Genomic DNA, 27,214 nt, shown 5'->3' on the forward strand with positions numbered 1-27,214 from the left:
GCAGCACTAACCTACTAAACAGTACGGTACACCGACACGCGCAGCACTAACCTACTAAACAGCACGGTACACCGACACGCGCAGCACTAACCTACTAAACAGTACGGTACACCGGCACGCGCACACTAAACAGTACGGTACACCGGCACGCGCACACTAACGTGCTATTCTCACACACTTTGTAGTAGTGTAGTATGCAGATACACATTCGGACCAATCGGAAAGCAGGAGCCTGGATGTGACGTCATACAGCACCGCTATGTTGACGCTGTCATGTGTCGCTAACAGAGCGCTATAAGCCGTACAGGACGCTGCATGGACAACATGGACCACAGGTACACTGTTCATTTCCTCTCATTAATGTTAGCGTGTTGCTCTTTAACACACGCCTGTGCTCTACAGTTAGCCTGTTAGCCTGTTAGCTTCGTCACAGCTCCATGACAGCGCAGATGTTCCACATGACCGTGTCGAGCTGCTGTGTGTTCAGTTCCACTGCATTACTGCGTGTGTCTGTAACACGTACTCACGTGTACACACTGCGTAACACTGCGTAACACGGCGCCTGGTTTACGGGCCTTATTATTGTGGGCGCTCGGCCTCCATGTCCACAACACTGTGGCTCTGGTCCTGCAGGTCAGACATGTCAGTGCTGTAGTCCATGTGTCTAAACATCTACTCATCTAACACCAGCTGGGCATCACACTGTGCAGCTGCTGCATTAGACACCTGTCTGATCAGCATCTTGTCTGATCTCGGGTGCTCAGTGATGTCTAATGCAGACAGAGCAGCTTATTACTGTCCCTCAGTGACGTCAGGACAGAGCAGCTTATTACTGTCCCTCTCAGTGACGTCAGGACAGAGCAGCTTATTACTGTCCCTCAGTGACGTCAGGACAGAGCAGCTTATTACTGTCCCTCTCAGTGACGTCAGGACAGAGCAGACTGAGCAGGCAGACAGAGCAGCTCCTTACTGTCCCTTTCAGTGATGTCAGGACAGAACAGAGCAGACAGACAGAGCAGACAGAGCAGCTCCTTACTGTCCCTTTCAGTGATGTCAGGACAGAACAGAGCAGACAGACAGAGCAGACAGAGCAGCTCCTTACTGTCCCTTTCAGTGATGTCAGGACAGAACAGAGCAGACAGACAGAGCAGACAGACAGAGCAGGCAGACAGACAGAGCAGGCAGACAGAGCAGCTCCTTACTGTCCCTCTCAGTGATATGTGCTTGTACAGTCAGTGTTTCTTTAGTACAGAATGGAGATTAGACCACAGATATAAGACTTGAAGGTTATGGTGAGAGAAACCCAGCCTCAGGATAAACACTTTACTCGTAGGAACACACACTTTATTAGGTACACAACATGCCATGTTCACACTAGATCACATTCTGTCTGCATGGCTTTATACATTTGTGCTGCTGCCATTTGATTGGCTGATCTGATAATTGCAGTAAAAGTATGTGCACCCCACGACCACCCCACTCATATATCATTCCAAGATGATTTCCCTTTAGCTGTTATGACAAGCTCCATTCTTCAGCAAAGTCTTTCCATAGAACTAGATATGGGTGTGATCGTCAGGGGTGCACATACTTTTGTAAACATGTCTGTGTATTCAGGGTTTCTCTCCTTGTTTTTTTTCTCCTTGTGTGTACGTAGTTAGACAGTTAGCTCCAAGCATCCGTGATGTCATCAGCCAGTGACACAGCAGTAACTCCAGGTGGAGGAGGAAGTTCAGTCATGGAGATGTCGAACTTTGCCCACGTGATCTTCCAGAACGTGGGGAAGAGTTTTCTGCCTCAGGCAGCACTGGAGTGTCACTACACGCTCACACCTTTCATCACCCCTCACCCCAAAGACTGGGTTGGCATCTTTAAGGTTAGCGTGTACCTACACACACACACACACACACGCACACACACACTCTCTCTTTAACACACCTGGTTCTAACCCCATGTGAGTGTGAACTTTATTTTGTCGTCTGTTCATTACAGATGGGACAGGTTTTTAGTGTCTCCGCCCCTTTCTCCCTTTTCTCATCTCTATCTTCACCCCAGTTCCACTTTCATTAAGGCATTTAATCGTGCTGCAATAAAACAGACGAGTGGAAACTTGGCATCTTGTGATGTTAAAACCACAGTTTATAGACAGCGTAAAGAACTAACTTCAAATCAACCAGATCTGACAGAGCTGGGCTAAGTGTAGAGGTTAATGGGAGGAAAAGTGATTTGGAAATACATGGTTAATCCACTCACTATTAGTCTTTTGATGGTTAGCTTTGAGTTGTGTGTGTGTGTGTGTGTGTGTGTGTGTGTGTGTGTGTGTGTGCAGGCATTTCTATGGCAGTTAGCTGAGTGTTAAGCAGGATCCAGAGTCATGGACCGTGTTTACCTCTATATATACAGTATTATATATATTTCTAGTCACTGTTCGTTCTCTTCCTCAGTCTCATATTTCGTAAGCTTCCTTCTCTTTTGGGGAAAAGCAGTGTGAAAAACCAGTTATTGTCTCACACACACACACACACACACACACACACACACATTATAAAGTAAAGTGTTGGAACCACATAGACATCAGCACACAGCTTCTGCCCCAGGAGGACACGACTGTACTGAAGCTCTATTAACAAAGTTCTTCTGTTCTGCAGCTTTTAGAATGTTCTCTGAACAGACATGCTGAGTGTGTAATGAATCACACACACACGCACACAGACACATGCGCACACACACGCACACAGACACATGCGCACACACACGCACACACGCGCCCACAGACACACACGCGCACACATGCGCGCACACACACAAAGAAGAGTGCAGACACACACACGCACACACAGACACACACGCACACATGCGCACACACACGCGCACACAGACACACACACACGCGCACACAGACATATGCGCACACACACAAAGAAGTGTGCACACACACATACACGCACACAGACACACACACACGCGCGCGTGCACACAGACACATGCGGACACACACACACACACACACACACAAAGAAGGGTGCACACACACACACGCACACAGACACACACACCCACACACACGCGCACAAAGAAGCACGCACACACACACATGCACGCACACACACTGACACACGCACGCACACACATGCGTGCACTCACACAGACACACACGCACACACTCATGCACACACACGCACACAGACGCACACACACTTTGCATCATTACACACAGACACTCTTTACATCATTACACACAGACTCACACTCTTTACATTATTACACACACACTCTTTACATCATTATATACACACAGAGGCGTACACACACACACACACACACACACACTCTTTACATCATTAAACGTACACAGACACACACTGTTTACATTATTACACACACACACACACACACACACACACACACACACATAAATACACTCTTCTCACACACACAGAGGCACACACACTCTTTACATCATTACATACACACAAAGACGTACACAGACACACATACTCTTTACATCATTACACACACACACACACTCTTTACATCATTACACACATACTCTTTATATCATTACACACACACACTTTACACCATTACACACACACGCACACACACTCTCTTTACATGATTACACACACAGACACACACACCCTTTACTTGATTACACACACAGACACACACACTCTTTACATCATTACACACACACTCTTTACATCATTTTACACACACACACACTCTCAGTAGGCCACTGGCTCCCCCTAGTGGTAGCGATCCTTCTGATTCCTTCTTCCTGTCTGTGTAATTTGTACAGATTTATGTTCTTATTTGTTTCTTCCTGTTTATATTACAGTCAGAATATCAGTAACATTAGCGTAATCTTTTGGACTGTACAGAAAATTTCATCTAAAACCTGTTATTTCATGAACTCATTAAAGTAAGAAGATAAGTTGTGTTTAGTGTGTGTGTCTGCTTTCCCTGCTTTAGGACAGTGTTGTGTATCCATGTGTTTAGGTATGTTAGGTGGGCGTGGCCTAAAAGCTTCCTGCAGATACTGAGTGTAAGATGGATCACCTCCATATGTAACAGACCCGTTAACAGACACGTGCAGAGCTTCTTAAAGCACAGATCATTTGTCGGATGCCACAGTTTACTATATGTGTGTAATGGAGCTATGTTGTGTGTTTCGCTCATTCTCTCTGACTTGCTTATCTTTCTCTCCCTTAGATGAACACACAGTGTGTAATTAAGCTGTCACAAACTTGTGGAATGTTCCTCAAACACATGATTGATGGTAACATCCACCCTCTTATTATTTTATTCATCATTTATCAGTCCTGTACCTGCAAGCAACACACACACGCGCGCACACACACACACACACACACTCTCTCTCTCTCCTGCTGTATAATTATCCGGTTATTTATGCTTCTAACTTTGCTGTGTTCCAGATGAAAGCTGAATATTTTTCCACAAAGCAGAATGATAGGCATGATATATTGTTATTGTCAGTGGTGTAATTTCAGGGTGTGTGTTCCTCTGTTCAGGCTGGCTGTGTGCACAGGTTTCACCTGAATCTGCTTCTCAGCCATATTCATTCTCTCTCTCTCTCTCTCTGTGTCTGACTGTCTGTTTTCTCTCTCATGCATGAGCGAGTGGGCGGAGCATGGTTGTGTGAGCGCGTGTCTTGTAGCTTGACTTCAAATCAAATCAAATTTTATTTGTCACATACACATACATACAGGGTACAACATGCAGTGAAATGCTTTATACATCTGTCCGGTATTCAAACATAAAAGGAATGCAATTAGGCATAAAAAATATCCCTAATAACCTAGATAACCAAAACCAAAAGGAGATAGATAAATAAAAAGTATAAATTATATAAAAACTATATAAAATATGAAAAATATGTGAAAGATAATGTATATACATAAATATACATAAATGTGTATGGTTTTTAATTATTGTCCTTAAAGTGTCCATATGTAGTATGGTGTGTATAAAGTGTATAAAGTGACACTGTGCTGTGCAAGTCCAGAGTTAAAGTGTCAGTCCAGAGTTAAAGTGTCAGTCCAGAGTTAAAGTGTCAGTCCAGAGTTAAAGTGTCAGTCCAGAGTTAAAGTGTCAGTGCAGAGTTAAAGTGACAGTCCAGAGATAAAGTGTCAGTGCAGAGTTAAAGTGACAGTCCAGAGTTAATGTGTCAGTCCAGAGTTAATGTGTCAGTCCAGAGTTAATGTGTCAGTCCAGATTTAAAGTGTCAGTCCAGAGATAAAGTGTCAGTCCAGAGTTAAAGTGACAGTCCAGAGTTAAAGTGTCAGTCCAGAGTTACAGTGACAGTCCAGAGTTACAGTGTCAGTCCAGAGTTAAAGTGTCAGTCCAGAGTTAAAGTGTCAGTCCAGAGTTAAAGTGTCAGTCCAGAGTTAAAGTGTCAGTCCAGAGTTAAAGTGTCCTGCAGGTCAGGGAGTTCGGTGTGGATGGTACGTTCAGCTGACCACACCTGACTGGAGACACCCTCTGGAGGGCTCGCCTGTCCTGCATGGTGCTGTTCCCGAAGTGATGCTACCTGTCAGGACGCTCTCAATGGTGCAGGTGTAGAAAGTCTTTAGCACCTGAGAGGGTAGTTTGAAGTCCCTTAAGCGTCTCAGATGGTACAGACGCTGCCGTGCCTTCTTCCTGGTTTTCACACTTAATGTCCTCCTCACTTCATGCTCCGAGATGGTGAACGTGTTTACCTCTCCAGCTCTCTCAATGTGCATGCTGTTTGTGCCGCTAGCACCGCTAGCGCGGTTAGCTTCAGCCTCGAAGCGAGCGTAAAAGAGGTTTAGCCCGTCAGCCAGAGAAGCGTCCGCATTCCCTATTCTAGAAGCAGGTGTTCTATAGTCCGTGATGTTCCTTAGTCCCTGCCACAGGCTCCTAGAACCACCATGCTGGAACTGTGACTCTAGTTTCCTCCCATAGCGCTACTTTGCTTCCTTCACCGCTCTGTGCACACTGTAAGACACAGCCTTGTACTCGTCCATGTCCCCGGTGGCGAGCCCCGTGTTGTAGGCGCCGGAGCGTGATCTCAGAGCATCGCGGATGGTTTTATCCACCCACAGCTTCTGGTTGGGAAACCAGTTCTGATGGTGGTTTTCTGCACCGTATCATTTTCTAGTTTCCCGATGAATCCCACAACCACAACCGTAAACATGTTGACGTCATCAGAGCTGCGCCTGAACATGTCCCAGTCTGCGTCATCTAGAGCGTCCTGCAGAGCAGCCACCGATTGGTCAGTCCAGCGCGCGACCTCCCGCTGAAGTGGAGCTTCCTTCCTTTCAGCCTTTGTTTGTAAACAGGCATGAGGAAGATGGCGGCATGGTCCGATTTCCCAAACGGTGGACGTGATTGTGCCTTGTAGCTGTTTTTGAATGGTGTGTAGCAGTGGTCCAGTGTCCTTTGGCCCTTGGTGGGACAGGTGATGTGCTGCTTAAAGTTTGGTAGTGCGCTGCGCCACCACAATGATCGCAGCGTCCCAATGCTGTGTTTGGTGTAGCGTTAGTGTCTCATAATGCAGTGTCCGTGTCCGCTTGAGGTAGAATATAAACGGCACTGACTATGACCTAACCTCAGCCGACCTTACCGGCGCCATCTTTGAACTGGCACAATCTTTGACTTTTGTTTTGCTTTTCTTTTCTCTTTTTTTACCCCTCCTTGCCGTCTTTCCTAGTTTCTCCAAGGGTCTCAGAGGGTGAAACCTTTTATTGAAGAAGCAAGGTGACCCGGAGTGTGTGGGGTTTAAACACTCACATGGCGCCATGGTGTTAAAGTGGCGTTTACAGCTAGTGTTTGTTTGGCCATTGGGGAAGCCTTATAGGCCATGAGTGTATTTTGTCTGCCTCCAGAATGAACTATGCAACTGTCATGTTTCTGTATACTGTAGAAAAAGCTACAGAGTTAGTAGAAAGCATACCTGTCTCCTCGATCAAAGAAATACCGATAACAAGTCAGTCACCACTGCTTAAACATGTAGCCTCATTCAGGAGGTTTGTGTACATGATCGCATAGATGGTTTGACTATGTAGTCATGGAAGACTATGTTACTGGAAGAATGCAGTGTCTATGCTGTTGAAAAGAGGGTCACCTAGTCCACAATTAGACATAGACAGGAACCACACTGAACCACATGGCATCTGAGTGAGTTACAACTGGTTTAATACACACGATAATTTCATGCCTGCAGTGAGGATAGATAGGTTCTGTCTTAAAACAACAGCTAAATATCTGCAAAAAGTGTTGCATTACCCCAATAGCTTTCTCAGACCACTGCATGTTACTGCACTGCATGTGTTTTTACTTTAAGCTTACTCAAACCAAAAAGTGCATACTGGCACTTCAATTTTGCATTACTGTATGATCTGACTCCTTTAAGTTCTTATGGGATGATTTCAGATTGACAAGAGATTCCTTTAGAACTGTTCAGCAGTGGCAGGACTATGGAAAGATACAAATTAGACAATTCTCTCAACAGTACACCCATAGTGTCACTAAAGATCTAACAAGGTTGATGAAAGTTCTAGAGGCTGATATCACCATTTGCAGGAGCTAGTGGTGGCAACGGGAGAGGAGGCATTGCAGAACAGCTAGCTGCGAAAAAGTGTCAGTGGTTGGAGATGCTTGAAGCGAAGGCACAGGGGTCTTTGGTCCAGTCAGGTTTTATAAGCGTAAAGGCTGTTGTACTATTGTCTGACCAAACAGATGTCAAGAAAAGGGAAGTGGAGTTCTACAAAGATCTTTACAAGTGTGAGGTGTCAAGTGGACATAGTACAGACAGTAGCTTCTATGAAAACCTTCTACAGGTGTCAGAGGAGGCCAATGTTGGGCTCAAAGGTGCGGTGAGCATGGGCGAACTTCACAAATCTCTCCAGACCATAAAGACTGATAAAGCACCTGGTATTTACAAGTCATTATGTGAGGTAGTGGGAGAGGATGTGCTCCTAGTGCTCAATGGAAGCCTGTCTGGAGGTTCACTGCCAGTTACTTGTCAGAGGGCTGTACTCACCTTTCTTCCTAAGAAATGTTGACTTAATGGACATAAAAAATGGACACCCGTCACTCTTGTGCAGTGATTACAAACTGCTCTCCAAAGTCCTAGCAAACCGGTTGGCTGAAGTACTGGGTCAGGTCATTCATCCGGATCAAACCTATTGTGTGCCTGGCAGAACAATCATTGACAATATATCTCTAGTTTGTGACGTAATATAATTCTCCAAAAGGTATAATTTAGACATAGGTTTAATCTCCTTATACCAATAGTAAGCCTTTGACAGAATCAAGCACAAATATTTGTGGGAAGTTCTCAAGGTTTTTGGCTTCTGCAAAGAATTCATTGAGAGTTCAGGGTGCTTTATAGTGGCTTATGCTTATTCTTCTATAGATTGCTATAGAACATCTTGCATGTTGCAACAATTAGAGCAAAGGTAGATGGTCTAAGCTTATCAAATGATACGAATAACATCAAGGCAGCAGGATATGCCGATGATGTCATAGTTTTAATAGGAAAGCAAAGTGACAGACACCCTAACAACATCACTAGAAACTGTCTTTGGCTGAAGTCAACTGGAACAAGAGCGAGGCTTTATTGTTTGAGGACTGGGTGGGTGAAAAACCAATTAGTGAAGTGGAAGTGGCTAGCACCAAACTTGTTGTATAGAGAACAGGTTTTAGTAGTCAACTATCTATAGTGGCATCCTTATTGTGGCACAGAATGGTTTGTCTTGACCCCCTATAAGTTTTATAAAAGATGTGCAAGCTGTACTAGTGGATTTCTCTCACTCACTCACTCACTCATCTTCTACCACTTATCCGAACTACCTCGGGTCACGGGTAGCCTATCTCAGGCGTCATCGGGCATCAAAGCAGGATACACCCTGGATGGAGTGCCAACCCATCACAGGGCACACACACTTATTCACTCTTGCAATCACACACTACAGACAATTTTCCAGAGATGCCAATCAACCTACCATGCATGTCTTTGGATTGTGGGAGGAAACCGGAGTACCCGGAGGAAACCCCAGAGGCACAGGGAGAACATGCAAACTCCACACACACAAGGCGGAGGCGGGAATCGAACCCCCAACCCTGGAAATGTGAGGCGAACGTGCTAACCACTAAGCCACCGTGCCCCCGCTAGTGGATTTCTTTTGGGACAAATTGCATGATGGATGAAGGCGGACAAGGACTTATTTATTTACAAAGCAGGGCAGCAGCTTTCTGTCTGCAGTTCTGCAGAGACTTTTGCATGGACATGAAGAATCCAACTAGAGAACTGCTGCATGCATTATTCTAAACAGCACAGAAAGACTGAATCTGAGCAAGTCACTTCCTTATGGACCCCTGTAACGTGGAAACCATTAAGTTGCCAACTTTTTACAGAAATCTGTTCAAGGTGTCAAATTTGTTTAACAGAGACCAGGATTTCCCTCTACTGGCTTCTAGAGTAACCTCTAATCCATGGGGCTTGATTGGACTTAACATCCACTATCTGTAACCTGCTGGGGCTCAACAAGGTTCTTCTGAACTCAAGGCTGTAACATTAGGCAATTTGCAATCAGGTCAGCTCGAGTAGCTATGCAGCTGTTAGTGAAGTGGAAGTCTGCTCACTACAGAGGAACTAAGGATGGTGAAAACTGGTTTGCAAGAGGAAAACCTTCAGTTCCTGAGGACCTGTTTCCCATTCTGCATTTGTCCCCCAAACTAGATGAGGTTGCAGGTGCCTTTCTGGGTCCTGTAAAATGTTCTACTCTGTTCTCAAATTATTGCTATTGAAAAGAACTTGACTTTTACTAACTCTCCTAACTTACAGGAATTATGGACTGAAAAAAAACTTTCCCTGAAATCAGTTCTAGATGAAAGACTCAACATTGCACTCATAAGGAGTTGTTTTTTAACAATAAGAGACATGGATGGTCCTACTTTTTCAATCTGCAACGAAAAACTGCTCAAGAAAAACAGCTGTACAGTCTAAGGGACAGTAATGGATGTACTACTGCTGATCCGGTGGAGATGCGCAGAATGGCAGTGAATTTCTAATCTATATTTCGGATGAACAATGCAGGAAAGAACTCTTACAAGATCATCCTGCTTTAACCTCAGAACAGAGGGTTTTGCTGGACAGGGAATTTACCTTCGATGAAGTGACTGCTGCAGTTATGGAACTACTTTTAGGGTGTACTGCAGGAATAGATGGTCTTCCTTCTGGATTTTATAAAAATGCATGGATATTGGATACTGTATATGGATACTGTAATTGGAAGTGATTACTTCAAAGTCCTTCAGGAGTGCATCAGTGGAAGATGACTTACTAGTTGTTGTCAGCGAGCCAAACTCTGCTCCCAAAAAAGGGTGACTTAACTCTTTTAAAGAACTGGAGACCTGTGGCACTTTTGTGGACTGAGAACAAAATTCTCTGACTAGCATGACTTGATCGATTTTATAGTTTTAAACATCAGCTGAATATTTATAGGTCATGTTTTATTTATCTTGTGGGCTTTTTAGATCACACTATCGTACAGAGCACTTTTACGAAGTGTAATGTAAAGCCACACAGTGCGTACTGGCATTTTAATGCAGCACTTTTAGATGATGTAAAGTTTAGAGAGATTTATGGGGGGTTTTTTTGGGATACATTTAGGCTTCAGCAGCCGTCTTTTACATCGCTGCAGCAGTGGTGGGATGTGGCAAAATTACAAATTAAAGTATTTTGTCAACCGTATGCTCACAATGTGACCACCAGGTCTCTTAGAGCTCTAGAGATGGAAGTAGTGGAACTCCAGGGTTTGGTGGAATCCACAGGAAATTGAGACCACATTGAAGCTCTCAAAAGGAAAAAACATGTGTTGGCTGACTTGTTGGGCACAACAGTGCAGGGGTCGCCGGTCCGCTCACGCTTTGGTCTAGAGAAAAAAATGGACAGAAAAGGTTTATGCATGTTTTGCGAACAGAGTCAGGGGAGCTTGTAACTAAACCCACTGAAATTCGCATGCAGACAGTCAGTATTTACTCTAATCTGTATAGAAGTGAGCTCACAGCAGTGCAAGTGGAGGAGGAGATGTTTTTTTCAAAATCTACCTGAGTGAACCTAGTGAACTTGACAAGGGGCTGACAATCGAGGAGTTAGAGGCTGCACTAAGTAGCATGGAAAACAGGCGGTCACCTGGAATTTATGGGCTTTTGGTAGAGTACCACAAAGCTTTCTGGTCAGTGTTGGGGCAGGAGTTGCTGGAAGTGCTTAAGGCAAGTACAAATGAAGGGAGGCTGCCACTGAGCAGTCACAGAGCAGTCTTGACCCTAATACCAAAATAAGGTGATCAAACTGACCCGAGGAACTGGCACCCTGTCTCACTTCTTTGCACAGACTGCAAAGTGCTCTCAAAACCATTAGCAACAAGACTGGTGAAGGTTATGGAGCAAGTCATCCATTTTGACCAGATGTACTGTGTGCCTGGCAGATCAATTCAAGATAATGAACATCTAATTCGAGACATTTTGGATGTCTCTAGACTAATGGGGTTGAAGACTGGTTTTATTTTTCTGGAACAGGAAAAGGCTTTTGACCAGGTTGAACACCAGTACTTGTGGAGGGTGCGAGAGTCTTTTGGGTTCAACTTAGGTTTCATGGCCATGATCCAGGTTTTGTACAGTGACATTGAGAGCATACTGAAAGTTAACGGTGGTTTATGTGCACCCTTTAAAGTGTATCGGGGTATCAGGCAGGGCTGTTCTCTGTACCGCATGCTATATGCCATAGCCATAGAACCACTTTTATGTCAGAAAAGAAATAAAATAACTGGTTTATCAATACCAAGGGTTAATACCCCATACTGTATATCAGCATATGCAGATGATGTTGTTGTTATGGTAAATGGACAGAGAGACATTGACACCCTAAGTGACATTATAAAAAAGTTTTACCTGTTATCATCTGCAAAAGTGAACTCGAATTTGAAGCCATTTTAATTAGATTGGAAGGGTGGGGAACCATCTCTCCCGAACAACCTAACATGGACAATTGGTGGGTTCAAATACTTGGAAGTCTACCTGGGAGACAGTACATATATAAACTGGAAAAAATAAATGGAAACGGCTTGTCCCGGAAATGTCGTATAAGGGCAGAATGCTGGAATAATCTTGCTGCCTCAATGCTATGGCACAAGCTGGCCTGCACTGATCCCCCTCCAAAACTGCTAGCAGATCTGCAGGCCATGATGGTTGACTTTTTTTGGGACAAACCGCATTGGCTACCACAAAGTGTTTTATACTTACCCAAGGAGGAGTTTCAAGGAAGGAGGAGATTCCTCCTACTTATCCAAGGAGGTGGCCAAGGGCTCGTTCATTTATCCAGTAGGTAAATGAATGTTTTGTTTTGAGTGAATGTAAATGTTTTGAGTCCGGGGATGTTGGTCATAATAGGTTAGCATGTCCACACAAGGCTCAGGACTCTGAGGAGGCAGCTGGGAAGGGGATTGAGGAGGCAGCGTGGCAGGGTAACGAGGGGGCAGCTGGGCAGGGTAACGGGGGGCAGCTGGGCACGGTAACGGGACAGCTGGGCAGGGCAACGGGGACAGCTGGGCAGGGTATCGAGGGGGCAGCTGGGCAGAGTAACGGGGGCAGCTGGGCAGGGTATCGAGCGGGCAGCTGGGCAGGGTATCGAGGGGGCAGCTATGCAGGGTATCGAAGGGGGCAGCTGGGCAAGGTATCGAAGGGGGTAGCTGGGCAGGGTATCGAGGGGGCAGCTGGGCAGGGTAACGGAGGGGCAGCTGGGCAGGGTAACGAGGGGGCAGCTGGGCAGGGTAACGAGGGGGCAGCTGGGCAGGGTAATGAGGGGGCAGCTGGGCAGGGTGGTGTAGTTGAACAGATCACTGAGGAGGAAGCTAGACATCAGAGTCAATCGGTACAGGTGTTGCAGTAAAGGAAGCTGTAGGTGTGCATACCGCAGATACAGTTAAGAGTGGAGCTCAGGAACCATGTGATATGACCGATGAGATTACTGTGAACCTGAATACTGAAATGGTGCAATCAGAGGAAAATTGTGTTGTGAGTGAATCAGTTGAAGTCGGTGGTAGTGGTGGTATAACTGGTGCCAGAGAAGACGGGTCAAAAGGTGAGGACATTGTTGATGCAGAAATGAGGAATGAAGACACAATGTCTGAGATTTCTAATGTCTGGTCACAGGCAACAGAAGACACGTACTCTCTCAAAGACATTAATGATTTTCTGGATGTAAGATTCGGCAAAGTGATTGAGGTGAAAGACTTTTTTCCGGATGTAGACAAGTTCATAGCATCAGCAGCACTATTACAAAAGAAAAGGTTTAGACTGAAAAAGATGGTAATGAAACTAAGGAAAAACAAAGTAAAATAAAATACGTAGTTACATGGATAAATCACATTTGGTGTCTTTTTTTACTTTACTGTCTCCTTTCTGTCTCTATCCTTTTCTTCCTTTTTACCATGGAGATGTTTAAAGCAGGAACATTAAACATTAATGGGGGTAGAGACAGGAATAAATTAACAATGATAAAGGAGTTTATAAGTATTAAAAAACTCAGTTATTTTTTTTACAAGAAACACATACTGACACTGATAATGAAGTAGAATGGGGAATGTGGTGGAAAGGGAATGTTTCTATGAGTCATGGAACGAGAAACAGTGCTGGGGTTCAATTTTATTTTCTGAACATGTAAACAACATTTTAGAGGTAAAGGAAATAGTTAAAGGAAGATTGTTACTAGCAAAAGTAGAAAATAATATAGAATATAATAATAATATTTTGTTTTTATAAATGTTTATGAACCTCACAGTCAGTCAGGTATCTGTTTATCCAAAATTATCAAAGAATCCCAAATGACTGATACAAAGAAATAGACATGTAGGTGTCTATGAAGGCAGTACACATGAAGGCAGTACACATGACTTAAAGTCAATGATAACAGGGTCAGTGGAGCAACGTTAGACAGGTTTTATTTAAAAAAGACCTGGAATAACACCAGTGAATGTTTTTTTGCACCCAATGGGTTTTCGATTTCTCCCTGCGGTGAGAGAGGAGGAAGAGGATGAAGTCACAGACTCCATTTTGTCTTTCAAGACTCCATAGTCGAACCTCTTTAAGGACATGACTAAGAAAGCCATGTACCAAGTAACGGTAAAAGTGCTGCACAAAGACTCCTTGAGGAGACAAAAAGTCTCCAGGGATGTTGAACCCGGACGTTCTTGTGCGAGACAGGTGGAGGACCCTGTATAAACCCCCTGTAGAGAAGCGTACTGCTGACCTGCACTGGAGCATTATTCACGGGGCAACAGCAACAGACATGTGGCACACCTCAATCCAGGCGTGAAGCGGGAGTGTAGGTTCTGTAGGTGGAGGGAAGACCTAGAACACTTGTTTTTATGATGCCTGAGATTAAAAGGTCTTCTTAAGCTACTCAAGAGCTGGTTTCAAAAATCAGATGCAGAATTCTCATAGAAGGTTTTTATTTTATACATTGCCTATTTATATATTTATTTATTTAATTTTTAATTCGTTTATCTTTCTCATTTATATACTAGGGAAGGCCTACGATGAAAAAATTGTGAACACATGTATTTGTCTGGCAAATCACAAATAAAAGTATTGATAAACCTCAAACCTCTCTCTCTATAACCCTCTCTCTCTCTGTCTGTCTCTGTCTCTCTCTCTCTTTCTCTAACTCTTTGTCTCTCTCTCTCTCTCTCTCTCTCACTCTCTCTCTATAACTCTGTCTCTCTCTCTCTCTCTCTCTCTCTCTCTCTCTCTCTCTCTCTCTCTCTCTCTCTCTCTCTCTCTCTCTCTCTAACTCTTTGTCTCTCTCTTTCTCTCTCTCGTCTCTCTCTCTCCCTCAACCTCCTCCTCCTGTGTAGGTGGGTTGGAGCAGTGCACGAGACTACTACACCTTTCTGTGGTCCCCCATGCCTGAGAACTACACTGAAGGTTCCACTGTCCACAAGGTTCTTGTCTTCCAAGGTACACAAACAAACTGCTCGAGTGTTACACCCACATTGTCCACACCACATGTTCACCAAGATGTCTGGGTTCACAGGTTACTACGTTCCCCGTAGCGATGGTGAGTTTTATCAGTTCTGTTACGTCACACACATGGGTGAAATCCGAGGAGCCAGCACACCCTTCCAGTTCAGACCACCCACCCCTACAGGGGAGGAGCTACTGACTGTGGAGGATGATGGGAACTCCGACATACTGGTGGTTACAACCAAAACTGGACTACTGGAGGTAAACTTACATGTACACACACACTCTCACTCACACACACACTCTCTCTCTCACACACACACACTCACTCACACACACACACTCACACATGCACACACTCACTCTCACACACACACACTTTCTCTCACACAAACACACACTCACACACAAGCTCTCTCTCTCTCACACACACACGCACAATCTCTCTCTCTCACGCACTCTCGCACACTCTCTCATGCACACACACTCTCTCTCACACTCTCACACACTCTCTCACTGACACACACTCTCTCTCCCACACACTCTCTCACAAACACCTCACTCACTCACATGGTTGATGTATATCTTACTAGCCTTCTGAGGACCTTTTTTTGAAATACTTATTAGTGCATATGAGTCATTCATTAGTGCATATGAGTCATTCATTAGTGCATATGAGTCATTCATTAGTGCATATGAGTATTCATGACTTACACCTCAATAAAAAAATAATATCCTAATCTAATAATATCCATAATAGCTAATATCCATACATCCATCCATCCACACAAAGATATAAATATTACAATATGTCTTGTACCACAATGTGTGTGTGTTTAGAGGCGTGTGGAGGAAGTTCAGCACGAATGCAGTGAGCTGCAAAAAGCTGTTTGTCTGCTCACGCAAGAGAGGGACCAACTTAAAGAAGAACAGAAACAATACAATCAGGTATACACACACGCACACATACACACACTCTGTTACATGCTGGTGATCGCAAAGGCTCCACATCAAAGCCTTTTACCACATACATGTCTGAAGGAGGACTCACTGTCTCCATTTGTCTACATGTCTGCCAGTGAGAACACAGGGTGCACTCCCACAAAGCACTTTAGTTGATCAGATAACTGTGTGTGTGTGAGTGTGAGTGAGTGAGTTGTGAGTGTGTGTGAGTGAGTAATTCAGTGAAATGAGTGTGTGTCCAGGTTGTGGATGAGTGTGTGAGATAGAAGGGGACATATCATATTAAGACTCTGTCTCTCTCTCTCTCTCTCTCTCTCTCTCTCTCTCTCTCTCCCTCTCTCTCTCTCCTTGTCTCTCCCCTTCACCCACATACTGTTACAGTTTTCTTATTTACACATGTTCTGTTCCTAAGCTTGAGTAAATATGTAGCTTTATTGCTTTTAATGCTCTTCAGTCGTGTTCAGGCTTTAGTGCATCCTGTGGATTCCACTAGCAGGCACTCAGAGTAATAAAGTGCTGGACTAGCAGGAGGTGAGGGGAGCAGTATAGTGGTGCTGTGACACCCCCTTATGTCTCCTGTGTAATGGATTTGACTGAGTGTGTGTGTGTGTGTGTGTGTGTGTGTGTGTGTGTGTGTGTCTGGAGGGGGTCTCCATCATAAAAGCCATGTAAAATCCCATATAAAGCATTAACACTCCAGTAATAGACTTCCACAACTACACACATTAGTCGTGTAGTGAACACAACAACGAGTGTGTGTAGTTTGATAAGTGTGTGTCACTATAGTGCAACCAGTGAATATAGTTTCTCTTGTGGTTATCATGAGAGCATGAGGACGTAGTGTGGCTGCAAATTTTACAACATTTTTATAAGACTTTTACACACACGTGTAGCAATGCTGAAAGTTAATCAGCTATAAAACACAAGCAGACACTAAACGCCTGTGGGAAGAGAGTGTGTGTGTGTGTGTGATGTCAGATCCAGATGTTGCCAGATCCGGTTAAATATGGGCATGTTAGGACAAAGTTAAGTGAAAACACTACACTGCTCTTGATGTGTAGGCCACGTGAGCATTATGTTAAACCCTACATGCACTGATTAACACGAGTGTTTCATAAACCGCTGGTTCTTCCGATGGCAGGAACGACAGCAGCGGCTGCGAGAGGAGAGAGAGAAAGCTCAAGCTGGAGTGAAACAGCTGGAACAGGACCTGCTAGGAGTCACACAGAAAGCTGTGCTTAAAGAGACTGAGCTGGATTGGTAGGGAGTACACACTCTCACACACACACACACACACACACACACTCTCTCACACACACACACACAAACACACACATTCACACACAGATACACACACAAATACAAACACACAAATACAAATACAAACACACACAAACGCACACTCTCTCTCACACACTCTCTCTCACACACACTCTCTCACACACACACACACACACACACACTCTCACACACACTCTCACACACACACTCTCACACACACACACACTCACAAACACACACACACACAGATACACACACACACACACTCACTCTCTCACACACACACACTCACACACACAGATACACTCACACACACACAAACACACACACACAAACACACTCACAAAACACACACACTCACAAAACACACACACACACACATAGATGTGTGTGTACTATTCACATAATGTGGGCACCAAGCAGTTGAATTAATATTTTATACAAGTTTTCTACACAATTTAATGTCTTTTTACAGTCTACTTTCTAACTTACGTGTGTGTGCATTTATTGTGCAGTCTGAGGAGCAAGTTACAAAAGGTGACCCTGGAGAGGGATAATTTGGAGATTCAGCTGAAAAATGAGAAAGATGAAAGGGAGCTGTACAAGGTACGTACTACACTGAGTGTGTGTGGTTCTCAGGTGTGTAGTGTGTCAGGGTATTAGGCCCTGTCCCAAATGTTGGTCTTGTGGTCTCAGGGTACTTGTTCACTTTACCCTGAATGTCACGAGAGTGTGGGGTTATGTATGTACTGTGTGTGTGTGTGTGTGTGTGTGTGTGTGTGTAGTCTCACATGCGCAGTGCTGAGCTGGAAAATACTAAGCTGAGTGCAGAGCTTCAGATGTTGAAGGCAGTGGAGCTGAATCGAGAGGTCACCATCTCACAGTACCAAGAGGAGCTACACAGACTCCATGCAGAAAGAAATGCACACCCTGCAGATGCAGTATGACACACACACACACACACACACACACACAGATCTGTGCACAGTGTGAGTCGGTAATCCTGTACTGAACTCCAACGGCACTAATTTACCCTCACAAAGTTCAATTTTAAAGGCCATGGCTAGAAATAATTCATCGCCTGATCTAAATAAACAAAGTAGTCCTTAATTAATGAACATGTTAACACTAGCTTGGTTAGAACCTTGAACAGCCAGTTGACCCTTTAGTTAACCTGATTACATGATCTGGTTACTGCTCATGTTTTATTGATGCTACAAAGTGTCCAGAACACTCCACACACACGGAGATCAACACATCAGCCTGTAACAACATTGTCGCACACAGTACTGTCAGCGTGATTAGTGAGCAAGGCTTACATTGTGTATTTCCACGTGAATAATGGTGTGTGCGTGTGTGTGTGTGTGTGTGTGTGTGCGCGTGTGTGTGTGTGTAGAATTTAATAGAGCAGTTGCATCAGATGAAGGAGCAGCTGGAAGCCACGTACAAGCGGGTGGCCGTGCTGGATTCGCAGCTACATGAGGCCTCCAGTGAACATGAACGCACCAAGGCAGAGCTTCAGCGTGTCTGTCGAGAGGCTGAGATGGTCCGGACCAGCTTAGCTGAAGCCCAGGAGGAGTGCAGGATCACTCAGAACCAGCTATATGAGCTGAGGAACCAAACGTTACAAAAAAGGGTAATCAGGCACATAGATTACATCCTGTTATAAATCAGAGCCACTGCAATGAAAGCAGGTGTCAATACTACAGATAAGTTTTATCAGATTTCACGTCATGTTCTACCTTCACCAGACAAACAGAACTCAGTGTCACTGTATGTTCAGAATCAGCTCAGCTGTAGATACTTGCAGCTGTTTTACAAATCTCTTCACAGGCAGGAGCAGAAGCCGTCTCAGAGCTTGAGGCTGAACTGCAGAAGGAGGTGGAAGAGCTGAAGCTCAGACTGCAGATGGCTGCAGAGCACTACAAGGAGAAGTACAGAGAGTGCCAGCGTCTGCGCAGACAAGTCACCAAACTTACACAGAAGCAGGAGACACAGAAGGAGGTGTGTGTACATGTATATGTGTGTGTGTACATGTATATGTGTGTGTGTATATGTATGTGTGTCTAGGTATGTATGTGTGTGTGTATTTGTGTGTATGTGTGTGTGTGTATGTGTGTATTTATGTGTGTGTGTTTGTCTGTATGTATGTTTGTGTGTGTATGTTTGTGTGTGTATGTGTATGTACGTGTGTGTGTATGTGATGTTGGTGATGGTGATGTGATGGTGATGTGTATGTATGTGTGTGTATGTATGTGTGTGTATGTGAGTGTGTGTGTGTGTGTGCATATGTATGTGTGTGTATGTGTGTGTGTGTGTGTATGTGAGTGTGTGTGTGTGTGTGTGTATGCGTGTGTATGTGTGTGTGTGTGTGTGTGTGTGTGTGTGTGTGTGTGCGCACAATGAACATCCTGCATTGTTAAGTGTTTTATGTATGATTGTTTAACAGGACTGCAGCAGGAATGACACATCCACAGACAGCAGCCAGGAGGTGATGGTGATGAACACTGAGTTAGCTGCTTCAGGTGTGTACAGTCATACATGTACTTTGTGACCTGTAGTGCTGTGGTTTAATTGCATTCTCATGTCTTCCAGCAAAGCAGCCTGAGAGTCACGAGTGTACTGAACAAAAAACAAACGGAGAAAGGGAAGAGGGAGAGGGAGAAAAAACAGAAGCTAGTAAGGACGAGCCACAAGAGGAAGGGGAGGAGACTAGTGTGTTGGTAGAGGCGGAGCTTGCTCGGATGGAGGAGAGGTGGAGAGAGCAGTGTGTGATCAACGACAATTTTAAACTACTGCTGACTGATGAAGAGCAACGGTTTAAGGTACATTACACACACATTTAACTGACTCACAGTGATCTCAAGTTTCTGTGTGTGTGTTTGTGTGTTTAAATACTTTATACATACTTTATCAGTCAAACAGTTTCATCAGTTCACAGAGACATGAAGTCATGTTATTCTTTTATAAAGACAGCGGCCCTGTAGACCAGTCCAGCTCATCAGTCACCTCAGACCAGTAGCAGGGACACACTCTGTAGTCCGAGGTCTCACACACATCATTTACACTACAGTACAGCAGATTCTGTACTTCATATATCCCATCTGAGGAGTTTGGGGTTGGATATGATACAGCACCCCTGGAGCCTTGCACAATTGCCCAACAGGGGCAACTTGGCTTGAACCCCAACCTTCCAGTCAGCAACCCAGAACCTTAACTGCGTTAGCCACCAGTGCGTTAGCCACCAGTGCCTTCATCTAATACTCAGATACACATTGTCGGACATGACCACATGCTGAGTTTCCTCCCTGAAGATGTTTGACCAGGCCTTCAGTCTCTGCATGTTTGTTTGTGGAGCCCACCAACCATCTCGGCTCCTTTACACTCCTAACACACAGCACTGCGGAAAAGAGTTGACAGTTGAACACTTCGATAAAACCCTGACATCCTGCTCTCATCCCTCCTCTCTTCCTCCATTAGTTTCCAGTGAAGATCACAGAGCTGCAGTTATCATCTGCGTTCCTTCCAGTAAAGAACGAGAGTTTTTACAGAGTTTCTCCTGATAGTTTTTACATTGTGAATTTGGTCCTGATTGTCTTTCACCTCCAGCATGTAGCACCTATAATACTGGTTTCTGATGAACCAGTACAAACCAGTGAACTCTAATCATCTCCAGTTAATGGAATACCTCGTTTATAATCACACAGGGATTCTAATCACAAGCTTTGTATTCATGTGTGTTTAAAGGCACAGTTAGCGGAGAAGGTTCGAGAGGTCTGTTCACTGAGAGAGAGTCTAGCTGAGGTGATGAAAGAGAAGGAGAAGTTGGAAGAGGTAAGAGTTTTTCCAGGTATTTTTTTTGTAGTATTTCTTTTTTTTTTTTTTTTTTTTTTGTCTCATTAGCATTTGGTAAAGCTGTTAGCTCTATTAGCTCTGGTCCAGAAGGCTAACAATGATGTATTTAAGTTGAGATGATGTAATAAAATGAGCAGTACTTTGATTAGACTCCTCTGGAGCCGCCTAAATGCCACCACCAGCTCCCTTATTACCGACAGCACTTGTGTTAAATGTTAACTGGAGGAATAATTCCTCTAATCATGATCCCCAGTTCTCGGGTTAAATGGATGGTGACGGAGAGAGACAAAGAAAAGAAAGAGACTTCACCACACCAGAGATACATAAAGATTGAGCTTTTTTTTTGCTCTTTAACAGTGGTAGTGTCTTTAATTTCCAAAGCAGCAGCCGACACCGATTGAGGTCTTTAAATAACAGAAGCCCAGATGTTGTTCTCGTCTGAATGGGTTTCAGGGCTTATGATTATGTTGAACAGCCTCAGGCTCTTGTGTGTGTTTCAGGGAATCATGTTCATGTACATGATTCACAGTGAGAACACAAACACTGAACAGAGTAACAAACCTCCATCAAAACAGTAAATCACTGAAAGCCTGACTCTGTACTTCTTGCCTTTTCCTCTCTGGCTGGATCCAGATGGAGTCAGAAGAGAAACTGCTTTCCAGAATGTTCCATGTGAAGACCAGAATCCCACTGAATCAGACACCAGCCTCTTTGGGCAACTATTGATAAAAATGTATGCTAAATGCTAAGCTATCATTTTGAACCCCAGTGTAACGCCTGGTCTTCTGCCGGTCCATCCTGGTCCTTCATCACTCTCCCTGTAAAAGATGAAGGTGTTGAACAACAAGGCAGTTATTGGGACAGAATGCAGTTAAAATGTTGTGTGAGTGAAGCTTTAAGCATGAAGCCATAAGAGTACAGTGCTGTGAATCTGATCTGTGTTAATGAGTGTAGCTTTTAACACCAGGCAGGAAGCTGCAGGCAGGAAGCTGAACACACTGATTATGTTTCTGCCTTTCAGGAGCTACGTTCACGTGCAGGCAAAGAGGAAGGCGCTTGTGGACAGAGGTCGGAGGTCAGGGAACCCGTGGTGTTGCGTTACCCTCTGCCCTACCCTCACGACTCTCCCCCTCTTCCGCTTGTGCCCCAGCAACCTGCGGAGCTGCAGTATGGAAACCCGTACTGTGATCAGAACACCCGTGGTGCGTATGAGCTGCTCAGCACAGGGCTGCGACTCAGACACAGTGGGACTTCTCCCATGATGGTTAATGATTACATGATGGAAACGTGTGTTTGTCTCTTCTAGAAGGAGCGGATGGGGCTTTGTCCCCACATCAAAGTTGCCGCCCCCCTCCTGTAGCTCCGCCTCCATGGGTGGGTCCTGTGGTGTGCAGTCAGCCGCTGCGCAGTCTCAGTCCTCCTGATGGCCTGGAGAACCCTGCTGAGGAGCGTCCCAACGTCAGAAGCACTTTTCTTCAATTATCATAATTTTTTTTCGAGCGCTGACATTTTCGGGTCTTGTTTCTACATCTGCAGTCCTGTCAGATTTTCTCCTCTTTTCCTTCCCTCTTTCTCTCCCCTATCCTCTGTCTTGCTCTTTACGGCTAGACATTTTAGGTTAAAGGGGAGCGCTAAAACGGGGAATTTGCATAATACCACAATTAAGGCATTTCCTCCTCAGCTCATTAGTGGATGAGAGTGACGAGGGCAGAGACTCGTTAGTGAGCATGGCTGATGTGGTCTGTACTAATTGGTGGAGGTGTTGGCCTGTGCTCTGCAACGCTGCCATTCTACCCTGACCTGTTTCTCAGCCTCGCTCATTTGCTGCATTAAAGGCCCATTAACCTTTGCAGGAAAGCGACTGCATACAGACAGCTGTGGCTTTTAGGGGAAAGTGTGTGTGTGTGTGTGTGTGTGTGTGATCAGTGCTTTTGAGTCTCATTAAGTGAAGCAGTGGTTAGATATTACTGAAGACTGGCACTGAGTGTATGGGAAGTGAAGGTGTTTGTGTGTGTGTGTGTGTGTGTGTTAATCAAGTGCTATTGTCTTGGAACAGGGAGGTGATGGTGAAGCTCCTGCAGTCTGCGATCATCAGAGTCCTGAATCGAATGAGAGCGGCTCCAGCTTTTGCTTTGACACCAGGTAACACTGGAGCCTCAGATCACACTGCTGCTCTCAGCTCTGTTCTTCATCACTGGGATTCTAATCAAACTTTACTTTGGAGTTAGATGTTTCTTACTGCACATGTGCACACAAAGTGCTAGATTCTGTTCCCCAAAGTAAACACAATCACCAGAGATGGGTGGCTCGAGTCATATGACTTGACTCGAGTCAGACTTAAGTTTCAAATTTGAGACTTGAGACTTGTTTGACAAATATTAAAAAAAGACTCGACTTGACTTTGACTTGACATTCATGACTTGAGACTTACTTGTGACTTGAGTTAAAAGACTCGAAATAACTTTTTTTTTTTTTTTTAATCTGTTTTTGAACGCACGCAACAACTGACATCTGATTGGCCACCCCAGGTGCCACCCTGTGTTTTTATCTGATAGCATTGGAAGTTTGATGCTGATCGACATCTCATTTCACCTCTCAAAAGAAGTCTTTGTTTGACGTTTGGTCGCGGCGCCACTCAACATTTCAAATCCATCAATCAATGACAATAAAGAGTTGAGAGGTAGAGAAGATTACTGTAACAGTCTAATACTAAAACATCAAATTTCGCTAAGTTTTGAGATTAAACATCAGGATTTGGTTTTCCAGAAAAATATTTCGAAAGTTACGTTGCTATATAAATTAATGTTAGACGCTATTAACAGATTAATCAGACAAGAGACATCGGTTCGTTCCCCAGTTTAGCCATAATATACATAATATACATAAAGTTGCCCTGGCCACCCCCCCTGGCCACCCTATGTATAAAACTCTAGTTCCGCCACTGAAGCAGAGGGAGAGCGCGCACTAACTAATAAACCTTAACAGTCGTGACGAAACATGGAAGGTGCTACAATAATTAACCAAAAATAATTCAGGATTTTGTTTTGTCATTCATGAGCCCCATTCACTTCCATAGTGGGAAAAAAGAATACTTTTTAGATTACTTCATGAATGGTTTGATTACAAACACTCCTTAAAATATCTACATGTGTGTTCATCAAAACAAAGAAATTTATACAGGTTTGTGACATCATGAGGGTGAGAAAATGATAACAGAATTTTAATTTTTAGGTGAACTATCCCTTTAATATTAATAAATTACACTCACTCCAATCATCTCTCTCTCTCTCTCTCTCTCTCTCTCTCTCTCTCTCTCTCCCCAATAGTTAATTCACTTCAAGGTTTGTGTGATTCAATAATTTACATTTTTTGGTTGACGTGATTGATTGTTGTTGTTATTCTGTTGTTAAAAAGGAAGGATCTAATGTAAGGATGTGTTCATGTCCCATTAAAAGGGAATGTCTGTTCAATAAATGCCATTTGGTTGCATAGAAACCATTGTACTTTTTTTATATATAAACTTTTCCATGGTCTTCTGCCATGTTTGAGGCACATTGAAACTTTTCATGCTTTTATGTTGGCCTTATTTCAGTTACTTTACATCTTAGGCTTTGTAGTTTTGATTTTTATTCATGGACACCTTTTAAAAATAAATGCATATAATCATTTTTGTTGCAAATAAAACTCTCAGTCCATAAATACTGTAGATTTAACTTTGTTTAATATATACATTTAGTTAAATCATCAAACATCTGTATGACTTGCCAGTGACTTGCTTGACTCAAGCTACGACTTGACTTGACTTGCTTGACATAAAGCAGTGACTTGACTTGACTTGACTTGACACTCACAAAAATTGGGTCGGACTTGCTTGAGACTTGAAGGTTAAGACTTGAGACTTACTTGTGACTTGCACATGTGTGACTTACTCCCACCTCTGACAATCACAGAAATATCAGACTGGATGGATCTGAAATGTAGGTGCTGATGGACACTTACCCACTGACACTGGGGTAATATTAGGTAGTACTGTATTTTATTCTGCTGCTGAGGATGATGATGCTGGTTCTTACTCTGCGTATGTGTGTGTATTCTTGTGTGTGTATTCGTGTGTGTGTGTAATCATGTGTGTTTGTGTTCCTGTGTGTATTCGTGTGTGTGTTCGTGTGTGTATTCGTGTGTGTGTGTGTGTGTGTGTGTGATCGTGTGTATGTATGTTCCTGTGTGTGTATTCGTGTGCGTGTGTTCGTGTGTGTGTTCGTGTGTGTGTAATCATGTGTGTTCATGTGTGTGTATTCGTGTGTGATCATGTGTATGTGTGTTTGTGTGTGTGTTTGTGTGTATTCGTGTATGTGTGTATTCGTGTTCTTGTGTGTTCGTGTGTGTGTTTGTGTATGTGTGATCATGTGTGTTCGTGTGTGTAATCATGTGTGTTTGTGTGTGATCATGTGTGTTTGTGTGTGTGTATTCGTGTGTGTGTGCGTGTGTGATCATGTGAATGTGTGTTCATGTGTGTGTATTCGTGTGTGTGTGTAATCATGTGTGTTCGTGTGCGTGTGTTCGTGTGTGTGTAATCATGTGTTTGTGTGTGTGTTTGTGTGTATTCGTGTATGTGTGTATTCGTGTTCTTGTGTGTTCGTGTGTGTGTTTGTGTATGTGTGATCATGTGTGTTCGTGTGTGTAATCATGTGTGTTTGTGTGTGATCATGTGTGTTTGTGTGTGTGTATTCGTGTGTGTGTGTGCGCGTGTGTGATCATGTGAATGTGTGTTCATGTGTGTGTATTCGTGTGTGTGTGTAATCATGTGTGTTCGTGTGCGTGTGTTCGTGTGTGTGTAATCATGTGTTTGTGTGTATTCGTGTGCGTGTGTGTTCGTGTGTGTGTGTAATCATGTGTGTGTGTGTTTGTGTATGTATGATCATGTGTGTAATCATGTGTGTCCGTGTGTGTATTCGTGTATGTGATCATGTGTATGTGTGCTCGTGTGTGTGTGTGTGTAATTGTGTGTGTGTGTAATCGTGTGTGTGTAATTGTGTGTAATCGTGTGTGTGTGTAATCGTGTGTGTGTAATCGTGTGTGTGTAATCTTGTGTGTGTAATCATGTGTGTTTGTGTGTAATCGTGTGTGTAATCGTGTGTGTAATCATGTGTGTTTGTGTGTGTGTAATCGTGTGTGTGTGTAATCTTGTGTGTGTGTGTGTGTAATCGTGTGTGTGTAATCATGTGTGTTTGTGTGTGTGTGTGTAATCTTGTGTGTGTGTAATCATTTTTGTGCGTGTGTGTTCCAGGACGGATGTACATAAGCGCTGTCCTCTGTGTGAAGTGATTTTCCCTCCACACTTTGAGCAGCGTAGCTTTGAGCGCCATGTGGAGTCTCACTGGAGGGAGTGTCCTGTGTGCAGTGAACAGTTCCCTCTGGACTGTCAGCAGCAGCTCTACGAGAAACACGTCTTCACTCACTTCGACAGCAACGTGCTCAACTTCCACAACATGGAGTAGTAAAGTCCTGCCAGTGTAGAGCGTTCAGGTCACATCCTGACCAGGTGTTCAGTGGAGCAGAGCGTTAATGCTTAGTTCAGTTCAGCACTTTTGATGAAGATGATAATGATGATGATGATGAAGATGTTACTTGCCTGTGTGCTAATGCCCGCATGTTTTTACATCACTTACATTTGAGATTTGCACATACACACAATAGTGTCTCGTAAAGACATGTTTGGTTGCTACAGTAAGTGTCAGGTATCGCTCTTTTCTTTCTCTACCTTTTATTTATCCCCAATTCATTTGAAGCTGCTATGAGATTGGTTGCACTGTATAATGATAGCTTTACGTGTATAACTCTAGACTCTGTGGACAGACGTGTGATTGAACACTCAGTGTATTTATGGTGGAGTGATTGATATGATGCAGGTCCTGTTGAACATTTTGCTGTGTGATTTGTAACAGCTTCGTCCTGTAGCACCATCTCCTCATAACCCACATGGACCATTCTGGAGCTGTGGGGTAATGGACTTTATTCTGGGGGACATCAGGTCTCTGACGTCCTGCTGCGTGTCCTGGCTTGCGATGTGAACGAAATAAAAGGAATGACATAAAGCTGA

At 43.9% G+C, this 27,214-nt stretch overlaps 1 protein-coding gene across 3 annotated transcripts; it reads left to right on the plus strand.

Annotated features, from left to right (window-relative positions):
* tax1bp1a (Tax1 (human T-cell leukemia virus type I) binding protein 1a) lies at positions 1-27,214 on the plus strand. 3 transcript variants are annotated; one of them, XM_060857086.1, is made up of 17 exons: positions 1-335; positions 1,658-1,876; positions 14,907-15,009; positions 15,086-15,276; positions 15,856-15,963; positions 17,120-17,238; positions 17,775-17,865; positions 18,045-18,200; positions 18,656-18,895; positions 19,093-19,263; positions 19,709-19,784; positions 19,855-20,084; positions 21,007-21,093; positions 22,136-22,316; positions 22,424-22,572; positions 23,171-23,256; positions 26,402-27,214. In XM_060857086.1, exons 2-17 carry the CDS (start codon positions 1,685-1,687, stop codon positions 26,610-26,612), a joined length of 2,391 nt encoding a protein of 796 aa, XP_060713069.1. In that variant the 5' UTR covers positions 1-335; positions 1,658-1,684; the 3' UTR covers positions 26,613-27,214. The 3 variants fall into 3 exon arrangements, with proteins under 3 accessions (XP_060713069.1, XP_060713068.1, XP_060713067.1); XM_060857085.1 differs by having other exon boundaries at positions 7-335; positions 1,662-1,876; positions 22,421-22,572; XM_060857084.1 differs by having other exon boundaries at positions 10-335; positions 22,421-22,572.

The sequence above is a fragment of the Tachysurus vachellii genome, chromosome 21 (genome assembly GCF_030014155.1).
Source record: "Tachysurus vachellii isolate PV-2020 chromosome 21, HZAU_Pvac_v1, whole genome shotgun sequence".
Lineage (NCBI taxonomy): Eukaryota > Metazoa > Chordata > Actinopteri > Siluriformes > Bagridae > Tachysurus > Tachysurus vachellii.

Excerpts from the sequence above, each read along its gene's own strand:
- tax1bp1a (XM_060857085.1), top strand. The coding sequence starts at position 1,685 with ATGTCATCAGCCAGTGACACAGCAGTAACTCCAGGTGGAGGAGGAAGT. Across the intron at positions 19,785-19,854 it reads CACTGAGTTAGCTGCTTCAG|CAAAGCAGCCTGAGAGTCAC; the intron begins GTGTGTACAGTC and ends CATGTCTTCCAG. Across the intron at positions 22,573-23,170 it reads CTGCTGAGGAGCGTCCCAAC|GGAGGTGATGGTGAAGCTCC; the intron begins GTCAGAAGCACT and ends GTCTTGGAACAG.